The sequence below is a fragment of the Falco rusticolus genome, chromosome 4, assembly GCF_015220075.1.
Source record: "Falco rusticolus isolate bFalRus1 chromosome 4, bFalRus1.pri, whole genome shotgun sequence".
Classification (NCBI taxonomy): Eukaryota; Metazoa; Chordata; class Aves; order Falconiformes; family Falconidae; genus Falco; species Falco rusticolus.
The window spans coordinates 107,791,106-107,811,855 of NC_051190.1; the positions used below are offsets into that span (position 1 = coordinate 107,791,106).

The 20,750-nt window shown below is 43.8% G+C and overlaps 2 protein-coding genes across 5 annotated transcripts in view; one reads left to right on the top strand and one right to left on the bottom strand.

The window, feature by feature from the left end:
• OXNAD1 (oxidoreductase NAD binding domain containing 1) overlaps positions 1 to 1,307 on the bottom strand; it is a 20,157-nt gene extending 18,850 nt beyond the window's left edge. Inside the window, exon 1 of one of the 3 annotated variants that reach the window (XM_037384867.1) lies at positions 1,254 to 1,307. The gene's annotated coding sequence lies outside the window, so the exon portion shown is untranslated. Of the gene's footprint in view, positions 1 to 695; positions 1,193 to 1,253 lie in introns of those variants that run through there. The other 2 variants (XM_037384868.1, XM_037384866.1) reach the window with 2 other exon arrangements.
• On the top strand, positions 1,296 to 20,664 carry DPH3 (diphthamide biosynthesis 3). 2 transcript variants are annotated; one of them, XM_037384869.1, is made up of 3 exons: positions 1,296 to 1,472; positions 1,612 to 1,686; positions 20,161 to 20,664. In XM_037384869.1, exons 1-3 carry the CDS (start codon positions 1,365 to 1,367, stop codon positions 20,293 to 20,295), a joined length of 318 nt encoding a protein of 105 aa, XP_037240766.1. In that variant the 5' UTR covers positions 1,296 to 1,364; the 3' UTR covers positions 20,296 to 20,664. The 2 variants fall into 2 exon arrangements, with proteins under 2 accessions (XP_037240766.1, XP_037240768.1); XM_037384871.1 differs by lacking the exon at positions 20,161 to 20,664 and adding an exon at positions 2,171 to 3,768 and having other exon boundaries at positions 1,304 to 1,472.
• The last annotated feature ends 86 nt before the right edge of the window (positions 20,665 to 20,750 follow it).

The following is a 20,750-nucleotide window of genomic DNA, read 5'->3' on the forward strand; positions in this document are numbered from 1 at the left end:
TTAATTCTGCTGCCAAGGTTGACAGTCACTTAAAGCCGGCCTCATTCTCATTTTCACTGGTACCACTTTAGGAGGCAAATATATTCAGTTCTACACATGAAATGTAAAAGAACCCAATCAAACAACCAAACCAACCTTCAACATCAATACATCATACTGAAAACAACGTAAAGGTCAGCCTTATTTTATTGTAGCAGCTACAACTTTGAAGTCAAACTTGCAAGATCCCACTGACACAGACTACTTTAAGACCGAGACTCTACCCTAAATAAAAAATAACTCTGGAACAGTGGTTCAAGATACTTGTTCCATTTACACGATCATCAAGCGCTTTCCAATCATGAAAGTCACAATGAAAATCACTTGTAATTTTTACTCTGCAACTCACAAATTCCAAGAATTCTTTTACCAAGTCCTGGTTCCCGTACACCATACCCGAGCCTGACTCACGCCTTTACAGAAGGTGAAGGGCCTCTCCCCCGTTCCCCATCTCACCTCTGCAACCTGCTCTGCTCCCGCAAGCCCTGCCCGGCCCAGAAGCGCAGCGCTTCAGCCCCCGGGGGGCAATCTCCCTTTACTCGGTATTATCTTCTTGCCGAAGCCCTTACAGAAACAGCCACTCCAAATCCTCCCTTCCTTTGCTCCACGGAAACGAACCCTACTTTCCTCTAAGGTTCCCTCCTCTCCTCGCTTACAATTAAAGTCAGGCAATTCATCCGTCCTCCTCGCCCTGCGACCCGCTGGCCCTGGGCTAAATATCGCTTCAGATCCACGGCTGCACCTCTCCTTCTCCTCAACCCTACACCGGTTCCTGAAGGCAGAGCGCTGCGCTGGGCGAGCCGGGCCGCAGGGGCGAGCCGGCAGGCCGGCCGCCAGCAGGCCGCAGCGCCGCGGGCACGCACGCAGGCCGCTACCACACCGCTCCGCGCAAGGCGGCGGCCGCAGGAGCCCCCGCCGAACCACGCGGTCCCCTCGCCCGGGGCACGGGGCGGCGTGAAGCAGCCGGGTGGCCGCCGGCCCTGCCGCCCCCGCCACGGCCCCCGGGAGGGGAGGGACAGGGCGGCGGCAGCCCCCGGCCCTGTCCCCGCAGCCCCCGGGGCCGCACAGGGAGCTCAGCTCGGGCGCATCGGCAGGGCCGAGACGCGGAGGGCGCCCCGCAGCCGGGCACAGCGGGGAGGAAGGGGGTCTGTCCGCCGGCGCCGGCTGCCCCCTCCCCCCCACCCCGCTCCCCAGCGGGCCCCGCCGCCCCCTACCCGGCGCCGCACCACGTGACGGGAGCCGCTCTCGCCCCGCCCCCGCCCCGTCAGGCGGCGCGTGCGCCGCTCCGTCCCTTCCGCCTCGTCCCCCCGCCTCTCCGCGGCGCCATGTCGGTCTTCCACGATGAGGTGGAGATTGAGGACTTCGAGTACGACGAGGAGACCGAGACCTACAGCTACCCGTGCCCCTGCGGGGACCGCTTCCTCATCACGCGGGTAGAGGCGGCCGGGCAGCCATGGGGGGGGGGGGGGGGGGGGGGGGCAGCGTCAGGCCGCGGTCCCGCCTGCGGCGGCCGTGGTGCCTGTGGGCCAGGCGGGCGGCGGGTCCGTGACTGCTTTCCCGGGGCTTTTGCAGGAGGACTTGGAGAACGGCGAGGATGTGGCCACCTGCCCCAGCTGCTCCCTGATCCTGCGCGTCATTTACGACCAGGTGGGTGCGGCTGGAGGGCTGTCGGGCACGGCCACGGCCTGCCTCCCCGGCGCCGGGGCGGCCTGGCCGGGCTTCGGTTCGCCATCCCCAGGGGAAGGTGTGGTGGCAGCTCTTAAAGCTCCCTGCTGAGCGTGCGACAGGGTTGTGTGAGCTGGTGGCTCTTTGGTTTGCCTTATTTCTTGGTTTTCTGGTCTCCTTCTCCTGCCGTGTTTGGGCTTTAAAACATGCCTGCTTGGGTGAGTGTGGGGTGGAACATGGACAGAACAGTCTCAGTGACATTAAGATCTACCTGTGACTCTAGCAGCCCAGTCAGCTAGTCTAGTAGTTTTTCTTACCTAGTAAGCATGTTTGGCTTTCGTGTTTTGGGAGACATTCATACCAGTTATACCCAGGCTAGGAAACGAAATGGTTATCTGATGGTTTTTGAGGGCGAGGAGATCTGAAAATAATGAAAATCAACTAAAAGTCTACTTGCTGTCTTTAGGAGCAGTTCATGCGTGATGAAGTCATTGCAGAACCTTTGACAAACAAGGAATTGATTAAATGCTGATGAATACATCATGAACTGTTGCTGCTTTAGAATAAGAAGGTGTGGGGATGGCAACTGCGGAAAGAGATATGGTCCTTCTCCTCCTGGAAGTGCTCGCTGCTGTGAGATACAAGTGCAATAACTGGCTGCCTTCATGATTTGAATAAGAGGACATAAAACACACGAATGGGTTTTGTTCAAAAGAGTTATACACTTAAAAAAATATGTAAGTTGCCATATGTATTCCAGAAGACTTGAGGATTACGATCCTAATTGACAGCAAGTCAATATACAGAAGTGTGCGGAGTTGTGAAATTACAACGTTTATCTATGAGTGGGTTCTTAGCCAATGGAGAAAAGCAGGCTTTGTGTGGGCATATACCAGTGTGAAATGGCATAGAGAGCTGAAGTGTTAGGAGACCCAAATTTAGAAGTCCATAGTATGTAATGCTGTACAGAATTACAGTTTTGACACAGTGTGGTCTTGGCACAGTGTAGTATCACCTAGGGTGTGGGCTTGTGTGCTTCCATCCCATACTGAATGTGGGGGAAAATAAGAGACCCAGAATTGGCGCTGTTGGTAAATTGTTTTTACTACTGTAAGCACAAAGAATATGCAGTTGTATTTATATCTGCAGTGGAGGCAACACCTGAGTTGGAGCAAATTTGTTTCCTTAAATTGCAGTTGCTTTGAAACAGCTGTGGTAGCTGTTAGAAAATGACTGTGTGATATAGCAGTGATATACTTTTGTGGGTGTTGTGTGAAATGAAAGAAAAGGAGCCACATTTTTTTTACCCATGCAAAGTTGGTAATGTGCAAATGGACTTGAAGTGGATTGTAATTTACCTGTCTTTTCTCAACAACTTGGTGATTTGACTGTTGCAGCAAATATAAAATGAGCTGCAGTTCTTTGTGCCATTTGTAGTAGTACATTTGCTGAATTTCTCAGTCTTCCTTTACGAGGTTCTGTCACTTCTTGGATAGGAGATGCACACATTTCACTTAAAGGAATTTTTTAGGGTGGAAAAGTTGGAAGAATATATTCCAGAGTACACTGATTCCAAGATAACTACTTGTAGTACAAGCCACTGCATTTAAATATTTACTTTAAATTATGGTAATTGATGTGTTTTAGTAGGATTTGACATCTGTGAAGTTAAATTTGAGGAAAAATACTTGTGCAGAATGTATATAGTTACTTTGCTCCAGGCGCTAAAGATAACCAAGTATTACAGAACTCTTGTGTTTAACTGTTTTTGTTCTTACAACGTTCTGTGAATGTTAAAGATGAATATTCTAATTATTTAAAAAAAAAAAACGGGGGGGGGGGGGCGGGGGGAAGGAACCAAACTGCACCTTTCTGTTAGAAGTTTTGGATGCAGTATGCACAACCCAAACTGTTTTCATGTCTAAACCAGAAGGTGGCACTCATGTTAAGTTGATGTCTGTCCTTAAAAAAAAAAAAAAAGCAAAAAGCTGTGGTCCTTCGGTTAGCTATATCTTATCAAATATTTATTTTGACTAATTAAATAAAGATATTTAATACACTCCACTGGTGGTTATGATGGGCCATTGCTTCTTCTGTTCGTGCCCCAGCCACAATGATTTTCAGAGGTGTTGAGTTGCTGCTGCTGTCGTAATGATACTGGAATTTCTTCAGGTTAGTTAATAAAAAGTGTGTCAATGTATCAGTAGATGTTATAAAGCAACTTTACAGAAATTCTGTTTAAGCCCCTATTCAAATTTCTACTGCATAAGTGTCTTAAGGATTTTTACACAAGTGTTCTACATAAAACAGTAAGTTTCAAGTGGATCACTAGGGAATGTATACTGTGGTGTGATTATATGGAAGTAAATTGCCAGGTGTAGCATCTTTAAAGATGAGTAGTTTTTACATTAGTAATTTGACCAGATTTCACTTTATAATCAAGGTAAGGCACTGTCATAAAGACTTTTAAGAAACTTGTGTAATTATTTATACTCCGTATGGTTGCGTTCCTACATGGCTGTAAAGTCTCCTATCCATTGACTTTCACTTGTCATGTCCCAATACAAACTTTGAAGTGATTCCCTGTAGTGTTCACCACTCAATCTAGAATATAGGTAATGGCTTTTTTAACAGTAAGTTTAGCAAAATTAATTATTTCATTTCATCAGTCAGGATCGTCAGTGCTTAAGGTTTTCATAATACACTTATTCTTACCGAGTATGAACAGGATCCAGGTTGTATAATGCAATTTATATGCACATGAAAATTACTTGGTTACATGATATCAAAATTGTAATGAAGTATTTAGTTGTGTTAGAAAAGTTTTCTTCACTTAAGGTGTTAACCAAGCATTGGAACAGGCTGCCCAGGGAAGTAATTGTGTTACCATCCGTGGAGGTATTTAAAAGATGAGGTTTGGCACTTAGGGACATGGTTTAGTGGTAGACTTGGTGGTGCTGGGTTAACAGACTCGATGATCTTAGAGGTCTTTTCCAACCTAAATGATTCTATTATTGGTTAAATTGCTCCTGACGTAGTCTCTCATTAGTCTCACTGCAGTGTCTCGAGGATCTCAAGACAGCAGTTGCTGTCCCCACAAGAAAAGGAGTCAATACATGTATAGATGTGTGTCTCCGTGTTGCTCATTTGGGAATCTGAGAGTTAAAAACTGCTGAGCTGTTGTGTTGCTTTCTCCTCTTCTGCTCGGCAGGGAGGGGTGCTGTAGCAACAGACTTTGTCCTTCATTAAAGCTCAGTGATGCTAAAGCCAAAGAGCTGCCCACTTTTGTGTCTTGTTAACTTGTAAGAGGCTTTTGACTCCAGTGATTGCAGTCAGCTTTTCAGAAGTTCTTCCATATTATAATTCCAAAACACCAGTCAGGGCAATCTGAGTAACCCATCAGAGACGTTGCTCTTCAGGAATTCAGTCACAAGGTTTCTTCGCACCGCAGGCTCTTGCAGAGCATTACTTGTGTATTACATGTTCTTAGAAACCAATGGCTCACTTGTCTTCTGAAAGGGCGATTGTGTAGGATACAAAGGAGTCTTTTGCTTGCTGTTTGTATCTGACAAGCAGCTTGATTGATTGTGGATTTGATTAGGTCCTTGACTCTGCACAGAATCAGTGTGATGAAAACAGCATCATACAAACAGTAATGGGGTAAGTCATACTTGCTACAGGATTAGAGAGGGTGGAACAATTTATGATCAATCTCAGATGTTAAAACTCTGAAATTTCTAACGCTCTTTAATAGGACTAAACTCCTGTATAATGTTGAAAATAAGCAATACACTCTGCCACTATTTTATGGGAAGAAATGGAAGATAATGTGCTCTTCCTTAAACTAAAGAGGCTCAGCTTCTCCGAGAGGTTAGATTCTTGTTTGCATTTCAAAAGAACCTTGCTGAGAAGGTCATGTACTTTTGACTCATTGTGCCTGTTTATCAGTGGTGTATGTGATTAGTTTTCAATAGTGGCTCTAGAGGTCAATGACAAAGACCCTGGACCTCCACGAGCTGAGGTCATTAGGCCAGCGATTTCAGCTGTTGCACTTGGAGCTCCATTTGTCTATATGTTGGGGAAGTCATAATGTCCTAGAGGACTCTTATGTAAATAGTTCTGTCATTTTTTCACTCCATCGCGATTTTTAATTTTGATTTTTAGCAGTGGTCAAAAAAAAAAAGATAGATATCCTTTGCAGAACATCGGTTTAATAAATATCATTACGTAGGTTACCAAGGAGCAGGTACTGGTTCATTTCACATAAACTGTCAAAATTTCTGTTAAGGAAGTGAACTGACAACTGTATTGTCACTAAGAAAAGCAGTTTCTGTGTATCCCATTTTGTCTCTGCTCTATTCCAGTGTAATGTTCAGATCAGGCTAACTGGTAGGGATAGGTATTTGATACATTGAAAATTTCTTGTAACGTTTTTACAAATAGGATTTATCAAGATATTTAGCATAGTGACAAATGTTTGCTGTAATCTTCTCCTAGCACGGTTCCTTGCGGATTGCTTTCTCTATATTTAGTTAGGACACAGCTTTGATTCTGCTTCATGGTAACTCAAAATGCTAATTTCTTAATATCTCCATAGTAGCCGTGGCTTGGAGGTGACAGGGAGGATCCTGTGTAACCATGAAGATGCTGGGCTGATCAGCCCTGAAACTGGTCAAACCTTGTGAGTGACAGAGGCAGCAACTGACAGAAGCTGTGCCAAGCTGGAAAACAGCCGTCACAATGTCACCTGTGGTCAGGGGGGAAGCAGGTCAAAAGGGACTAACCCAAAGGGTAAAAGCTTAAGCGACCTGTCATCACTCCTTCTCACCTCTTGCTGTCACCATTTTGATTTGTTTGCGTACCAGGTCACCTCTCCAAAATTCTTGGCAGCTCACCAGTCCAGCACAGGCTTCCTGTCACGTTGTGGAACATTGCTGCTCTGCCATTTCCCCTGCCGCCGAGCACAGCTGGCCGAGAGAAGCGCGGTCTGAAGGCTGGGTGGTGTGTGAAGATCAGCAGCAGAGCTGGCCTGCCCAGCCGTGCCATTGCCCAGCTGGGGTGGCAGTCACCGTAGCTACTGTATCTCTGAATGATACCTCTGAAACTACCCAACTGAATGACTAACTGGTGTTTTCTGCAGTAGGTTATGTGCTGTAACACGCAAATCTAGCCCTTTAACCAGGTGAAGCAGAAAGTGGGGCTCTCAAAGAGTTCTTTAGAGCTTTACCTGTGTGGATATATTTTTTTTTTTTTGAGCCAAAAGCTTGATCACTGTCCAGCAATGTTCTCTGAGGCAGGAACAGCTCTGTGAGCCCTCACTCTTCACTTGCAATGTCCACCCTCCTTCTTGGTGGTCTTTGCCTTTCCTATCCATAGAGAGGAGCTCTGCCGCTGTGTGGTGATCTAAGGGGATAATTCAAAATATGTGTGATATTGGTATTGGCAGCTGGGTAATTGAGAAGGAAACTTTTGGGACCCCCAAACAAGTCGTTGTTGTGAAACACTTCCGAAGGAAGCAACGAGACTCATGAGTATTACGGTATTACGCCTGCTCTCTTCCTTCTAGTGGAAAAGTAATTTAATTTACATTCATGGGGTAGTAATTAATTCATGAATATTTGCCCCAGATATATATAGTTAACTAAGTATCTTTTCTTTTTTACTCTTCTCCGTATTTTCAGTAGTGTGATTAATACAGCGTAACTTTCAGTGTCCCGTTTTTTCCTCAGAGTCACTTCCCTGACAGATTTTCAGTCAGCTCATCGAAGTTGCTGAAATCAAGCTTTCAAAATTTACAAGTTAGGTCCCTGAAGATCCTAAGTTTGTCTTAAAATTGTAGTATTAAAAAAGTATTTAAAACTTATTCTTTTATATTGCAGCTCTTGGGGATCATGTTTTCATCTTGCTACCAAGATGTTCTTTGTTGTTGTGTGGTGGTAATTTTTTATTTCTAAGTCAAAGCTAAGATCCTTGTCATGTTTGGATGCTGAAGCTGTTGCTTTAGGGAAGGATCCAACTGTCACAAGACTCGGGTAAAATCAACAGGAGCTGGCAATATACTGACCCATAAGTCACTCCTTCAGTGCCCTCTTTGGGCTCTTTCTGCTCCATGACAGATCTTTTTACTTTGGTCTCAGGTGTTGTCCGTCTGGACAAGTCAGGAAACAGCGTTCACCATAACATCAAATTTTCTGATGTTTCACCATAACATCAAATTTTCACAGAAATAACATGTTCGTTATTTCAAGTAAAAGTCATTCCAGTCCACCAGAACACTAAATAGCTGCAACATTTCTGAGCATGATCTTTTGCATGTAGTCCTACAGTGTTTACACAAACTACAAGTTTCTAGTATAATCTTAGGAAGAATAATTATTTCACACTTCCTGGGGAAAAAATTACATTTTTCAAGGGATTTTTTTTTTTTTTAATACATTTGGAATAGATGCTGCTTAACAGTTCTCGTTCCTGCATATCTCTGATCACAGACCTGTTGCTGCTGCTTTCTCTGAAAATTGTGTACTTAAGCAAAGCCAATGCAAACGTCTTCTGGGCTTTATTTTATCTTTCAGAAAATAGTGAGGCTGGTGAGCTCCAGCAGAGCTTTGTGTGCTGCAGCATAAATTTATCGGTTTGTATCTCTCCGTAACAGAGATTAGGACTGATTTTGTAGCTTGTGGCAGATTTTAAGATTAATGTTTCATTTAATGCTACCTTTTCTCTCATTATGGTAGAATACCTTTGACTTCTTCTATTACGCAGAGGCTTCTGTGACCCCCAGTGCACTGCACAGGTGTTACCACGTTGGTGGATTCTGGTGTACATCCCTTACCTTGATAAGGAGAACCAGACTTTAAATATAGATATGAAAACAGTCTGGAGGCAGAGAGACAAGCAAGCTACCTGTCACGGTGCCATTTCAGAGCCAGTAAACACAGTTTCTGTGCTAGAGGCTGAGATGAACTATGGCAGCAAAACGGGTAAGTGCATCAGAGCAGAACTGGCTGTCGCAGGGCAGACGAAGGGTCTCCTTGGTCCCGTGCCATCCCCAGCACTGCTCTGCAGCTAATGAAGAGTCTTGACTAGGGCAACCATGCGGGGACACTTCCCTAGAACACCCTCCCACACAGTTTATAAATCATGGACCCCTTGAGGCTGATGCGTTTGTGTTTAATAGCTTAAATAAATACATATTTCCATGAATTTTTCTAATAATTTTTGAATAAGCACAACTTAAAATCCACTGCGTCGCAGGGAAAGGAATTACACAATTTAAGTATGCTCTGTGAAGAGAGATTTTGTTTGTTTTGAACGCATTGCTCCCTAATTCTTTTGAAGGCACTTTTTGGATTGGAAGAAGTTTCCTGCTCTCTCCTCTCTATCCTACTAGTGACTATTATGATTTTTTTTCTTATCTTCTCTCAGTTATTTCTTCTTCCAGTCTGTAAAGCCCTTGTCTAGTCAGCCACTCTCCACACAGGAGCTGCTCCACACCTGTGATTATCTCCGTTGCCCTCGCTGAACCTTGCTTTGCTCTCCTGCACCATTTTTGAGAGGAAGGGAGATCAGAACTGTTATAGACATGGGTGCATCATGAATACATTGGCATAATGGTATTTGTTCTCTGTTCTGCTATTTTTCAAATAGTCTTAACATCTGACATGATGGTTTTTGACACTTGCTGAGCACTAGGCTGACATTATCTTAGAGCTAATTACGGGAAAAACCTTTTAGAATCCAAGCCTCAGAATAACCATGTCTTTCTTCTGTGTACCTACCTAGGGTCACAGCCTAGGTGTCTTTCAGAAAACGAGGTGATCTGAGTCTGGTATTATCAGCTTCTCTGGTTCTTCTGCTGGTTCCTCCTGGAAGTCGTTCTACCAGCCTTCTAACGGCAGCTGATGGTGTGCAAGCTCCATGCATTGTGATAAGGCTGTCCCAGATTAATGAATGCTCCTCTCCTCCTATCATTTAAGTGGCTTAATTTGTTGTTTTCCTTCCGTGTCCTTTTTGATTAGCCATATTGCACTTCTTACATGGCTTTATCTCTTTCTTCAAAGCTGCATCTGTGTGCCTCTTGTATTTCCTTGTTGTTGCGACAGGGACTTTCCTTATGGGTATCTGAGTTTTCCGGGCAGTAAAGCATTTTACTGGAGTTAGTGAAGTGTTTCAATGTGACATTTCTTTTAAATTTGAATGCACTATATTTACTTTTCTAAAAGGTGTGTGAATACTGCCCAAGATGCACATATAATAGTGCCCTTTTTGAAAGGGCAAAGATATTTTTTTTTCCCATTTAAATCTACTATTTCCTTATAACTTTATTTTCTAATACTGGCCAACAGGTGGGTGGTTGGGTGTTACCCCAAGTAAATCATGAGTGATGAATGTGATAGAGCGAAGAATTCTTGCTTTTCCTTTCGAAGAAGGGGTTAATTGTAACTGATGGTCTCCTGTTGCAGGACTACTCAAGATAAAGCTATTTCTTGGGAGAATACCCTTAGGAAGTTAGTGACCTAGAACGAGCTTGGCACAGAATTGCCTTTTAGCTTTAACTGTGATATTTGCTGCTGCTGCTGCATCTCCAGACACAAATGGGTTTTGACATGCTTTGCAAACAGCCCGGGGTCACAGCCTACGAGCTTTCCCTGGGCAAGTAAAAGCTGTGGAGTCAGGAACTTGATCTGGTTCTTGTGGAGACAAACAGCAAAGTTCCCAAACCCTGGGATGGTGCACAGCGGGACGCAGATGGGCAAATGCAACCCCTCATTGTAGGATGGTGAGAAGGACATGGCAGGCAGCAAAATGTGCTCCCTGCCAGGGATGGTTCATGAAGTTCAAGCGCTGCTTTGAACTGGAACCAAGACTATTTTTCATATCCCTTGACATAAGGCCCAGGGGAGAGCAGGTGACGGCACACCAACCCGGCATCCTGCCTTGGGCATCAAAATATGTTTCTGTGGCCCCCATACCTCTGCAAGCTGCTCGGCAATGTAGAGACGTGATTTTGCTGTGGAAGCAAGGGTGCGTGGGAGGGAGGGCTGGTTCCGACGCCTTTCCTATGCGGCTTTCCTCTGTACGCACACTGGGAGCGCGTGGGAGCGCGTCAGCCTGGTGGGGTGCAGTCGTACAGGGTCTACCTCCTGTTGCTTATGGCAGGAAGGATTTTCTTCCCGCACCAGCTGTTTGTTCAGGCACTAATCTCAGAATTTGTTTCTTGCCCAGTCAACCTAGCAAGTAACCTAGCGGTTAGGGCTGCACGGTTATGCCCTGTGCGTACAGCAAGGGAGGGATGATGTCTAGAAGATACACACTGAAAAAACTTTATCTGGTCCTGACAAAACACTCTGATCCTTACAAATCCTTTTTTATTTTTTTTCTCGATAGTTTTTTTCAAGTCTGGGATTTTCCTAACTGAAGGAGGATTCAAATAAATCAGCAACCGGAGAAAACGCCAAACAACTGCAAACTTTCTTGGTGTTTTAAACTAATAGACCCCCCTTCTCAAGATATTACGTCTAACAGGATTTGATCGTGCTTCCTTAGCCAGAGAATTTCTGTCAGTACCTCTGCCAAACGCACAGTCTCATGGAGGGAGGATTTGATAGTGATCCAGGTTAAGCCAGCCTCTTCATTCAGAGACAGTGACTGCCAGCCCCACACAGACTGCAGCGGGGCCACCCAAATGTCGAGTTTCCATTGAGGAAGGCCAAGTTCCCCATACTCTTTTTATTTTTGCAATTGTAGTGGGGCCATGTCCTTGGTTTCTTTCCATGCCAAACAAAGCGTCTGCACATTTTGTCTAGTTTGTTTTTCTACAGTTGAGGCATTTATACCAGGAGCACCTGCAAAAATAGAGGTCTGAAGAAAGAGATTAGTTTCTGACAGGTTAATCAACCTGAGGAATAAGAAATTATTGTGCTAGATCTGTAAACGCATTTGCAGGTTGCCTTGCAGGGGCAGCTTGTGAAGATTAAACTGGCCGGGGATACTCGGCTCCTGGCACCGTGTGCCCTGTAAGACACGGTTAATATAAAATGCTGCAAGGCAGATCCTGCCATCCGGCACAGCTGCGTAAACCTGGAGTAACTCGGGCTGCTTGGGGGATGTTACTGTGGATCCACTTCACCCAAACAGAAGGGCAGAATTTAAATGAATTACCCATGAACAGAGAATAAAGAACGTGTGCGGTAAATAATAGATTTCTGCCCTTCGTGACACTCTCTCATAAATATTTCAGACTCAGTCTGATTGCTGCTTCTCTGTGTCAGCCAGAGACCAGACCAGGCAAGTGCATTTCGGTGTTCTGTTCTGGTCTTCATGTCTGAGGTTCACGTCTGAGGCTGTTACAGCTCGGGCTGAGGCAGAACCGCAGACAAAACCTTGATTTCTAAGCGTCTGTCCTCACCAGAGCTCTACTTGAAGTGCCACAGGACATGTTCTGTGACTGCTTTTGGTCCGATAGAGCTCCTGTTTTCTTTATTTTTTTATCTCTTGCTGAACTGAAAAATAGGAAGGACAGAGGGGAAGCAATTTTAAATTCATAAAAATCAGATTGTTCCAAAAGTGTCAGTTGAAGCATTTCACCATTTATGATTGATTTCATTCTGCAGAACTCAATGTAACATGTCACTGTATTTCTCACGCTGCACAGTCCCTCCGTGCAGGCTGGCACTTGACACCAATCTGTGAGGAGTTTTGGTTCCTCCAAAATTTAATTTTTCAGGGGACTTTACTCAGTGAGTAATGAGTCTGATTTTTTTTTTTTTTTCCTACATCACTGCTGGATTCTTTTTATTCACTTATTTTGTTCAGTAGCTATACAACCTCTATTACAATACCCTCCAGATGCCTCTATTGCCATAACTTGCTCCATGAGGTCAGGCTGTTGGCCCCACCAGCAGATGCACCCCAACACATGCCTACTGTGTTACACACACTCTTGATGCTCCTGACTAGTTGTGCAACACTAGCTGAAAAGCAAAATGCCTTAGTGAGATTTGAAGAGCTACATCCATGCCTGGAGGCATAATGACTGTTAGGAAAGATCCTTTTTGGAAAATCTGCAACTACTCAGTTTTAATATTCTACATTCTTACTGAGTTGACTGTCGTATTTTAAACCTGTCAAATGTGTTTTATCAATATAAAATACTGTTTACTTTTGCTCATTCTTGCACTATCCAGATCTTCACCCTTTCAGATCTTTCCAGTATTTTCCCCCAGATGTAGCATATTGTAACTCATTGCTCGTGACTGCCAAAAAATAACAATTCCAAGACTGTCCATAGTTCACAGTATAGTTCTTTTGCTGGTGGAAATTCCATCTTTTTTTTCATTATAGCCAGTCCAGCAGAAAGCAACCAGAAAGCTAAGTGAGCTGAGCCTCTCGAACAGGGCAGGGAGGAAACCTCAAGTGTGTATTGCTGACATGTTCAGCCAATAAAAGAGAAATCTTGGTCTCCGTAGAACAAATGGCCACCTGCATATTCGCAGAGCCTGAGAAATAACCTCCTCCATCCTGCCACTTCTCTTGCTGTTACTTGTTCTCCTGTGTTCTGCATTATGATACTCTATTGCCAAAAACAGAGAAAAAGGGTATGTCTCTACTATGTTCTTGCTGGATGTAGACTTTATCCAGATCTAGGAGTTTTATTCATTTTACTATTTATTTTGCAGATGTGTTTTAAACATTTTCAGTAATACGGTTGCACTGATGAGACGTAGCATCGGAGCAGGTATAACTTGCTCTTGCCCTTTTTGCAGCTTCATATTCTCCTCTGTTCAGAAGAAGAAATCACTGGCCTGGCAGAACTAGACCCACACAAGGTGGGGGATTTAATGGCACTGCCATGGCTGGAATAATCCAGTTAAGGGCTGCAGACAATAACCAACAGTTTTTTGTTGTCAAGGGTCAAAATGAGGATTATCTGGAGGGACAGAATTTCATGGTCTGCAGTACATTTCTGATGTTCATCAATGGGGCCCAGGGTATTCCCATTGAGACACTGAAAATCAGGGGTTGAACCTGTCATCCACAGAGTCACCTTGAAAGCCCATAATGAAATATCAATAATTGAGGATAGCTGTTTGCTAAAAGGATTACTGACAGGCATAAAATAACAATCACCAGTAGCTATAAATATATTTTATGTCTTGGATATTTTCCTGGCAGACTTTAGTCTTTCATTGAGTTATGCAGTAGCAGCCCTGGATTTGGACAACTTGTGCTCAAAAGAATAGTAGGATGTTTTTTGGGGTGCGAGAGGGGAGAAAGGATAGCTTTTTTTTTGAATCAGTGTATCATGATTTTCCTTTGTTAGCACAAAAGCATACTTCCCTCCACAAACGGCGAGGTCCATTTCAGTTTATTCTTTTGCGGTATCCTGTATAAGGAAGAAGAAGATGAGATAACTCTTCTGGAGAAAATCCAGGATGTTAATTAAAGAAATGGCATTTTGACATTCATTCCTTACTGGCTAGAGCCCATGGCTATACTGGTATTTCACATCTTGCTTTCATGTTCAGAGCTTTTCAAGATGATCTTCTCCACAATGCCTTTTTTTTTTTTTTTTTTTTTTTTTCCCCACTAGAGGTCTAAAAATAATGAGGAAAGGAGGCACAGTGTACCCATGTATTTGACACTAGAGCATTCTCACAAGGTGGACTGGAGCATCAGGTCACTGAAAGCCCCAGTGGGTTGGCTGACAGCGTGGGTTAGCGCTAGGCAGAGCGGAGGAACAGCATCTGATTGCTGGAGCCGAAAAATTAGCTTTGCCTCTGATCCAGAGTGACTTTCATGCATTACTGCCACATCCCACAGGAGCGACAGGTAGGCTTTGCTTCCACTTGGGTGATGCTCAGGTGGTGCGTCATGCCGCCTGAGATAGAGCAGGGTGGTTGAGCTGTGGAGGAAGGCTCTGGGGCTGCTCGGATCTACCTGGCAAGTGAAATGCTGAGGGAAACCAGGAGTGGATCAAATGGTAAGATGTTAAACAGCAGCGCAGCTACCACCAGCTTAAACAGCTCGAAGGACTTGGTTCTGGGTCCTTAATCCCCAGCCTCCTGCTTTGTCCCTTCCCCGCCGGGGCTTGCCTTTGTAGGCAGGGAGGGATGAAAATCACCCCAGGTGCTGAGGGGAGCAAAGAGAGAGCAAATGGCCTGAATGCACAAAAATTTAGAGAAAAGCTTTCCCTGCCAGGCGTGCCATTAGGAGCCAGTACTTGCAACATAAACCTGAGGCTGCTGTTATTGTTGTAGTCCTGTTGGGTTGTTCTGCAGTGCTCCAATGCTGTAAAAAGAAATGGATGGATGTACTTGGGAACTGAAATTCAGCTTTTCCCAGTTGCCACTTTTCTCTGTTCTTCCCCTCTGTTAAAAATCGAATATTGATCTTCCTCATTCTGCTGAGTCTGTAGTCTTTTCTATCATGTAATGGCTATAAACATGTTCACTTAGAGCTGGCAACGAAAATTCCAGCAAAAACAGTTTTTTATCAAAATTTGCCAGCTTGTTGAAAGCCAGACATCCCAGAGGAAAATGTTCTGTCTTATGAAGGGGTGACAAGGAAGTGGAGCCCAGCACCTTGCCGTGGGCAGCCTGGCCCGGGGACTCCTCTCATCGTGCCTGGGGGCGAGCATCCCAACTCTGTTTCAGAGAGTAAAGGAAACACTGCGTTCTGTTCCACACTGAAACCAAACCAAACTCAGAAACCCTGGAAATTCTGCAAAATGGAATTACCACTCTCTGCCAAGCCTGAGCATCATGTTACAACGTCTGATGTTGAATGAAAATGTAGGAAATGCTGTATCTTTCAGAAAAGATGGACATTTTCTTGTACTTGGCAAATTACGGTCTCGTTGTACTTATTTTGCTTATCAGGTTATTTTTCAGTGTCAAGACCTGTTTTGTTTCACCCTTCCCTTCACCACTGATTTGAGTTGTTCTTGGCACTAGGGAATCTTAAAGAGTGCTGTCACGAGCAGGAACTGGAGCCGAAACCACTCATTGTTTATGTAAAACTAAAAGTTATTTCCTTAACATCAGCATCAGGCTCCTTTCCTGGGGTTGTACGTGTGCAGATCTACGGAGACACCACTGACTGACCACAGTTTGTTACACTGGGAAATTATTGTTTCCTTTGCTTCTGCAAATAAAGGACTCGACAGCAAACTGCCCGAAGAGGCGACTCTCGCCGTGGTCTGGGAGCTGGTGATCCACCTGGGCTGGTGATCCATCGGCTGAGCTGCATGAACTCAGGAAGCACTCGTTGCTCGGTCACACCAAGTGGCCTCCCAGGCTATGTGATTTGTTGACTGGTTTGTAAGTGAAAGCAGCTCCTGGCACCACAGATGATGAGTTTCGATGGGTATGACACGTACACAAATTAGATAAGACACAAAAAGCCAGTGTTTTAGATGGACAACTAGGCCAATGAGAATTTTACTGCAAGGCTTATTTTTAATTGACGTGATGAGTTTTATGCATCTGGCCACTTGAAATATTCGGATTTTGAAATTGTCACTTTGTTCACGGCTCGGCTCTTGATTTCAAAGCAGGCAAAGCAGGCGGTGTGTGCTAATAAAAGGGAAAGAAAAAGGAGAAGACAGTAATGCAATGAAGTATCTTCTCTGTAGGACTGTTTCACATTTAAACATTTTGGTTTGGCTACAGCTTTTGACCACGTTTGGTTTGTTCAGTAATCCCAAACCATGTGTATAAATAGTGATTGACAGAATACACCGTGTTTGAAGCAGCCTCCCAACGGCTTGTACTCGGATATAAGTATCGGATGTTCTAAATCTTGGGAGATGAACTCCTGATGCATCAAAGCACAGCTGATTTTCTTTCAGATCTGCGATTAAATTTTTCATGTAAATGTCACATCAAGTGATGAAAAAGAGACTGTAAAGAAAAACAGTTTTCACCTAATAGGATATTCAGATGTTAAGAAAAAATCCTGTGAAAAACATAATACTAAAGGATGTAATCATTTAAAGCTCCTTTATGCCTATAACAATATAAGTGACATCATTAGATTATTTTTATAAGTCTGTAAGACTGAGAGGCTAATAAATATATGGCAAAGAATGGAGATTTGTGTTAGCAATCTTTTGAATAACTGCACAAAATAGTTTAGACGATTTAACATATATTTGGTATTTTTATATGGTTTTAAAAATTTATATGTTTTTAAAAATGGATTATTTTCACCATCTTTTCAATTTGTAACACAAATTTACTGTTACTGTATGTAAGTATCATGATAGTATTACCAAAGGTCACGGACTTTAAGAAAGGTCATTGTGTAGCTACTTAGAAACTGAATAATGTATTCAGCCTTTAGGCTGCTCTGTATGTAACTTAGGTCCAAACTAAAAGGAACAACCTTGCCAACAATCCCGACACCTATCTGTTCCGTATCATGAAAATCCTGCTGTAACTTTCTAGCCTACTCAGCAGAAAGACACAGAAGATTTATCATTAGTATTAGAATTAACATCTTCACAATGTTACGGAGACTCTTCTGGATTTTTAAATTCTTATTCCACTGGGACCAGATTGTGCTGTAACACAGCATCCTACACAGTGGGGTCTCTCAGTTTGTGAACAAAGAAGCTCTCCTGAAAAAAAATGTGCTGTTGGATGTAAGCTTGTTTGAGGAAACCGCATATGGTAGCAAGGGAGTTTGTTCTTGACTGTCATCCCTGTGCTAAAGCCAGATCTGGAAGGAATTGGATGAGCTGGGCACTGGGGTTGGGCTCCTGGAAGAGATTTTAGCTTGGGTACCCTTAGGATGATGTTCCTCCCACCTAACTCCAGTTCAAAAGCTACACATGCCATCTAAATTAATCATTAAGGCTCCCTCTCTAATCAGTAGAGAAAGCAAGCACTTCTAGATAGTGATTCACCCACCTTGTTTAAATACTTGTCTTTGAAAAGAAAGCTGAGTGTTCTCTGCTGACCAGTAGAAGCAGCCTAGACAGCTAGCTTAGCTGCGACTGTTCAGGTGGCTGCAGTTAACAGAGGTGAATCCCATCCCATGTGTCTAATGCATAATACCCCCCAAGTGGAACAGCTATTTTACAAAAACACCCACTACCTGCGGTTAGGAAGACAGCACCAACGCTATGCCTGCTACCCCAAATCTTGTAGCCCGATTGTTTTTCTTGGACATCCTTCCAAGCCACCTGGTGAAGAAAGAGCTGTGAGCTGTCTGACGGGTGTGCCAGAGCTCGTGCTTTCCAGGGATCTGCTGCGCTAGTCCCTATTCAGAACTGTCCACTGAAAGCGACAGAAATGATGGCAAAGGACTATAAAATCGCAGAATCATAGCAGCATTTAGGTCGGAGAAGGCCTTGCAGATCAAATCCCCTCTAAGATGCTGGTGGAGGCAGACTCCTCCTGCATGTTTCTGTAAGATGGTTACGTGACAGCTGGAGGAAGGGATGGCCACTGGGAGGCTTTCTGACAGCGTTCTTGGCAGGCCAGCCATTCTGCAGCATGAGGCAAAAGAAGCATTAGCCAATCGTATCATAACGACGAGAAATAAAAATACAACATTTCACTGTGCACTGCTGTACTTTATTCAGGGCAGAAGTGTGCAGTTTGCAGAGCTTAAAAACATGAGCCAAGAAGAAGAAGTTACCGATATTTGCAAAATGCTCCTTTTTCACTCCCTTCCAAGACATTTGTAATTTGAATAAAACTGCTGGAGATGAAGTAAGATACAAAGGCAGAACCTGAAAGCTCTTGCTGACGTCACCTTCCAGCTGTTACGAACATCTAGGTTGCCTTGGTTGCCTCAGTATAGCCCCACTCCTTCCCAGGGAAATCTGCACTGGGATTATCGCATTTTAGTAAGCAGGCGGTATTGCAGCTCAAGCTGGAGGCAGCAAACCTGGAGGCATTTACATGTGGACTGAGAGATACCCTGAACATTTCTGTGCTAAAGGATTTAGCATCAGGGTTGCTCTAACCTTCCCCCCGTTCAAACTCCACGTTAACACATGCAGAAAGATGCTGCCATTCTGTTTCTCTGCACTAGTGACGCCACCTCACCTAACAGAACGAGCCCCAAACTACGGCCAATACCAACCGTACCAGCTGGGTCGGGGTTTAAACCTAAGATGAGCGTTTCAAGCCTGTATGTTCTTCCATTTCCAGTTCCCTGGAAGAGGAATAAACCAGGCGATTTAGTAAGGGTCGCCAACTGAAAGGTGACCTGCTCGTGAGTCTGACCTTTCAGCTCAGTTTCATGGGGGGGTTATCTGGATTGCCAACCCAAAGAAACAGGTGGCAGTAGACCAGGAGATGTTGACTTGCGTGGTGCTGGAATTCCTTTGCTCTTGCCCGAGGCTCTGCTTCAGCTGCCTTCAAAGTTAAAACTGCTGCTCCATCCTTGCCTGAAACATTTTGTCGTACGTTTCTGTCCTGGCAATGGGAATTAGAGGAACCTGAAACGTTGTCCCTATCTAAACACAGAGCTAAAAGTAATCCCGTATTTTGCGATGCTCAAAGCGTCGCTGTCTGCTAGTGTTGTGTGAAAGTTGAGCAAAAATTAGGAAAACACACTAGCACCCTTAGCAGCGCCCCTCTGTTGAGCCCCTGTACAGCCTACACGAGGAGAAAGGTCTAGCTGATGGATCCTAACCACAGGGGCAAAGCGTAAATGACCACAATGGGGAAACAGCACTGGCAGAGCCAACCAACCCATTGAAAAGACATACAGGAAGGAACCTAGGAAAAACAGGGAACAGATGTTTTCCCTTTGGTTTGTGGGTTTGGGTTTTTTTGTTTGTTTGGTTGGGTTTTTTTTGTGTAATAACATGTTTATATGAGAAAGGCGTGTGCTCCATGGTGCAGCCCACAATCTGTGTCCCCTGGCTGTCCCTGTATGAAGGCCTAGACCACACCGTAGCTCCCTTCTGGCCTGTGCTCTGGAGTTTAATTCCCTTGGAAACCAAACACACATTTACACTGTTACTAAAAGCAACAAGTATAGTAACAATTATTTTTTGAATGGTACTGAACCATATATTTTCATTTTATTGTTGGGAGAGGTATTGCATAACATATTTTTCTATTGTACATGTATCTAGTGCACACCTTCTTTTCCAGGTTTTTGTCATTATGTTAAAAAGCAGTATAAGATGAGGATGTCCACATCTCTTAATTTTAATTCCAAACATTTCCTCTCTAAACCAAAAATATTTGCATTCTTCTTTGTGATAAATCCCACTTGTGATCAATTATCATATTTGTATACACATTTTTTTAACATTAAGCTAAATGCTGAAGGAATTACATTCCCAGTGTGGAGTCCAAAATATAATAAATAATACATAATTAAAAAATCTGGCATACTCGTAATTTAAAAGAAAGGAATCACATGTTGTTAAAACAGCATTTCATTCAGCTTTTATGCAATTTTAGAAATTCTCTTTTCTCACCCTAGATTTGGGCCATGATCAGGGATCACTTGGTGTTCTGGAAGAAGCTGCTACCATCCTTTCAGGTGAAAGTTGAAGCATTTTTAAGAATGTCACAAGAAATTTTAAATGACACAGCAGCAAATGGTATTAAATTCTGATGCTATCAAGGAAAGAGTAAGTAGCAATTAGGGTGACTGGAGTGATGTCTGAACATGGTGTGGAATCTGTGGCACTCAAAGCCCACTGGGAAATGTTTTGGACAACGCAACACAGCATGCTGTTCACGTCTTCTGTTGTAACCAATATTATATGCTTGAAACCAACGTATGACTTATCAAGAGCAGGTGACTGGAAGGCTCTGGGCAGAATATTCTGTTATTTCTTCCTTTCTCTAAAGTCCAAACAATGTGCTGTACATTTAAAAAAAAGCAACAAACCAACCTTTCTGTCTCTTGAAAAAAATCTCAAAACCAAGTTAATTTTCATGAATTATGCCCTTCCCCTTTAATAAATATGGTTATGACTGATTTATACTGTAAATCAGGTGTCGTGCTGATGTGGGAAGACTCCCAAATCTTTGTTCTTCTGCCTTAGCAGGCTCTTGGAAAGTGCC

Bases quoted from the DNA above. Each gene is read 5' to 3' on its own strand.
- DPH3 (XM_037384869.1), top strand. From the start codon at position 1,365: ATGTCGGTCTTCCACGATGAGGTGGAGATTGAGGACTTCGAGTACGAC. The intron at 1,473-1,611 runs GTAGAGGCGGCC...GGGCTTTTGCAG, and splicing joins ACCGCTTCCTCATCACGCGG to GAGGACTTGGAGAACGGCGA. The intron at 1,687-20,160 runs GTGGGTGCGGCT...TTCTCACCCTAG, and splicing joins TGCGCGTCATTTACGACCAG to ATTTGGGCCATGATCAGGGA.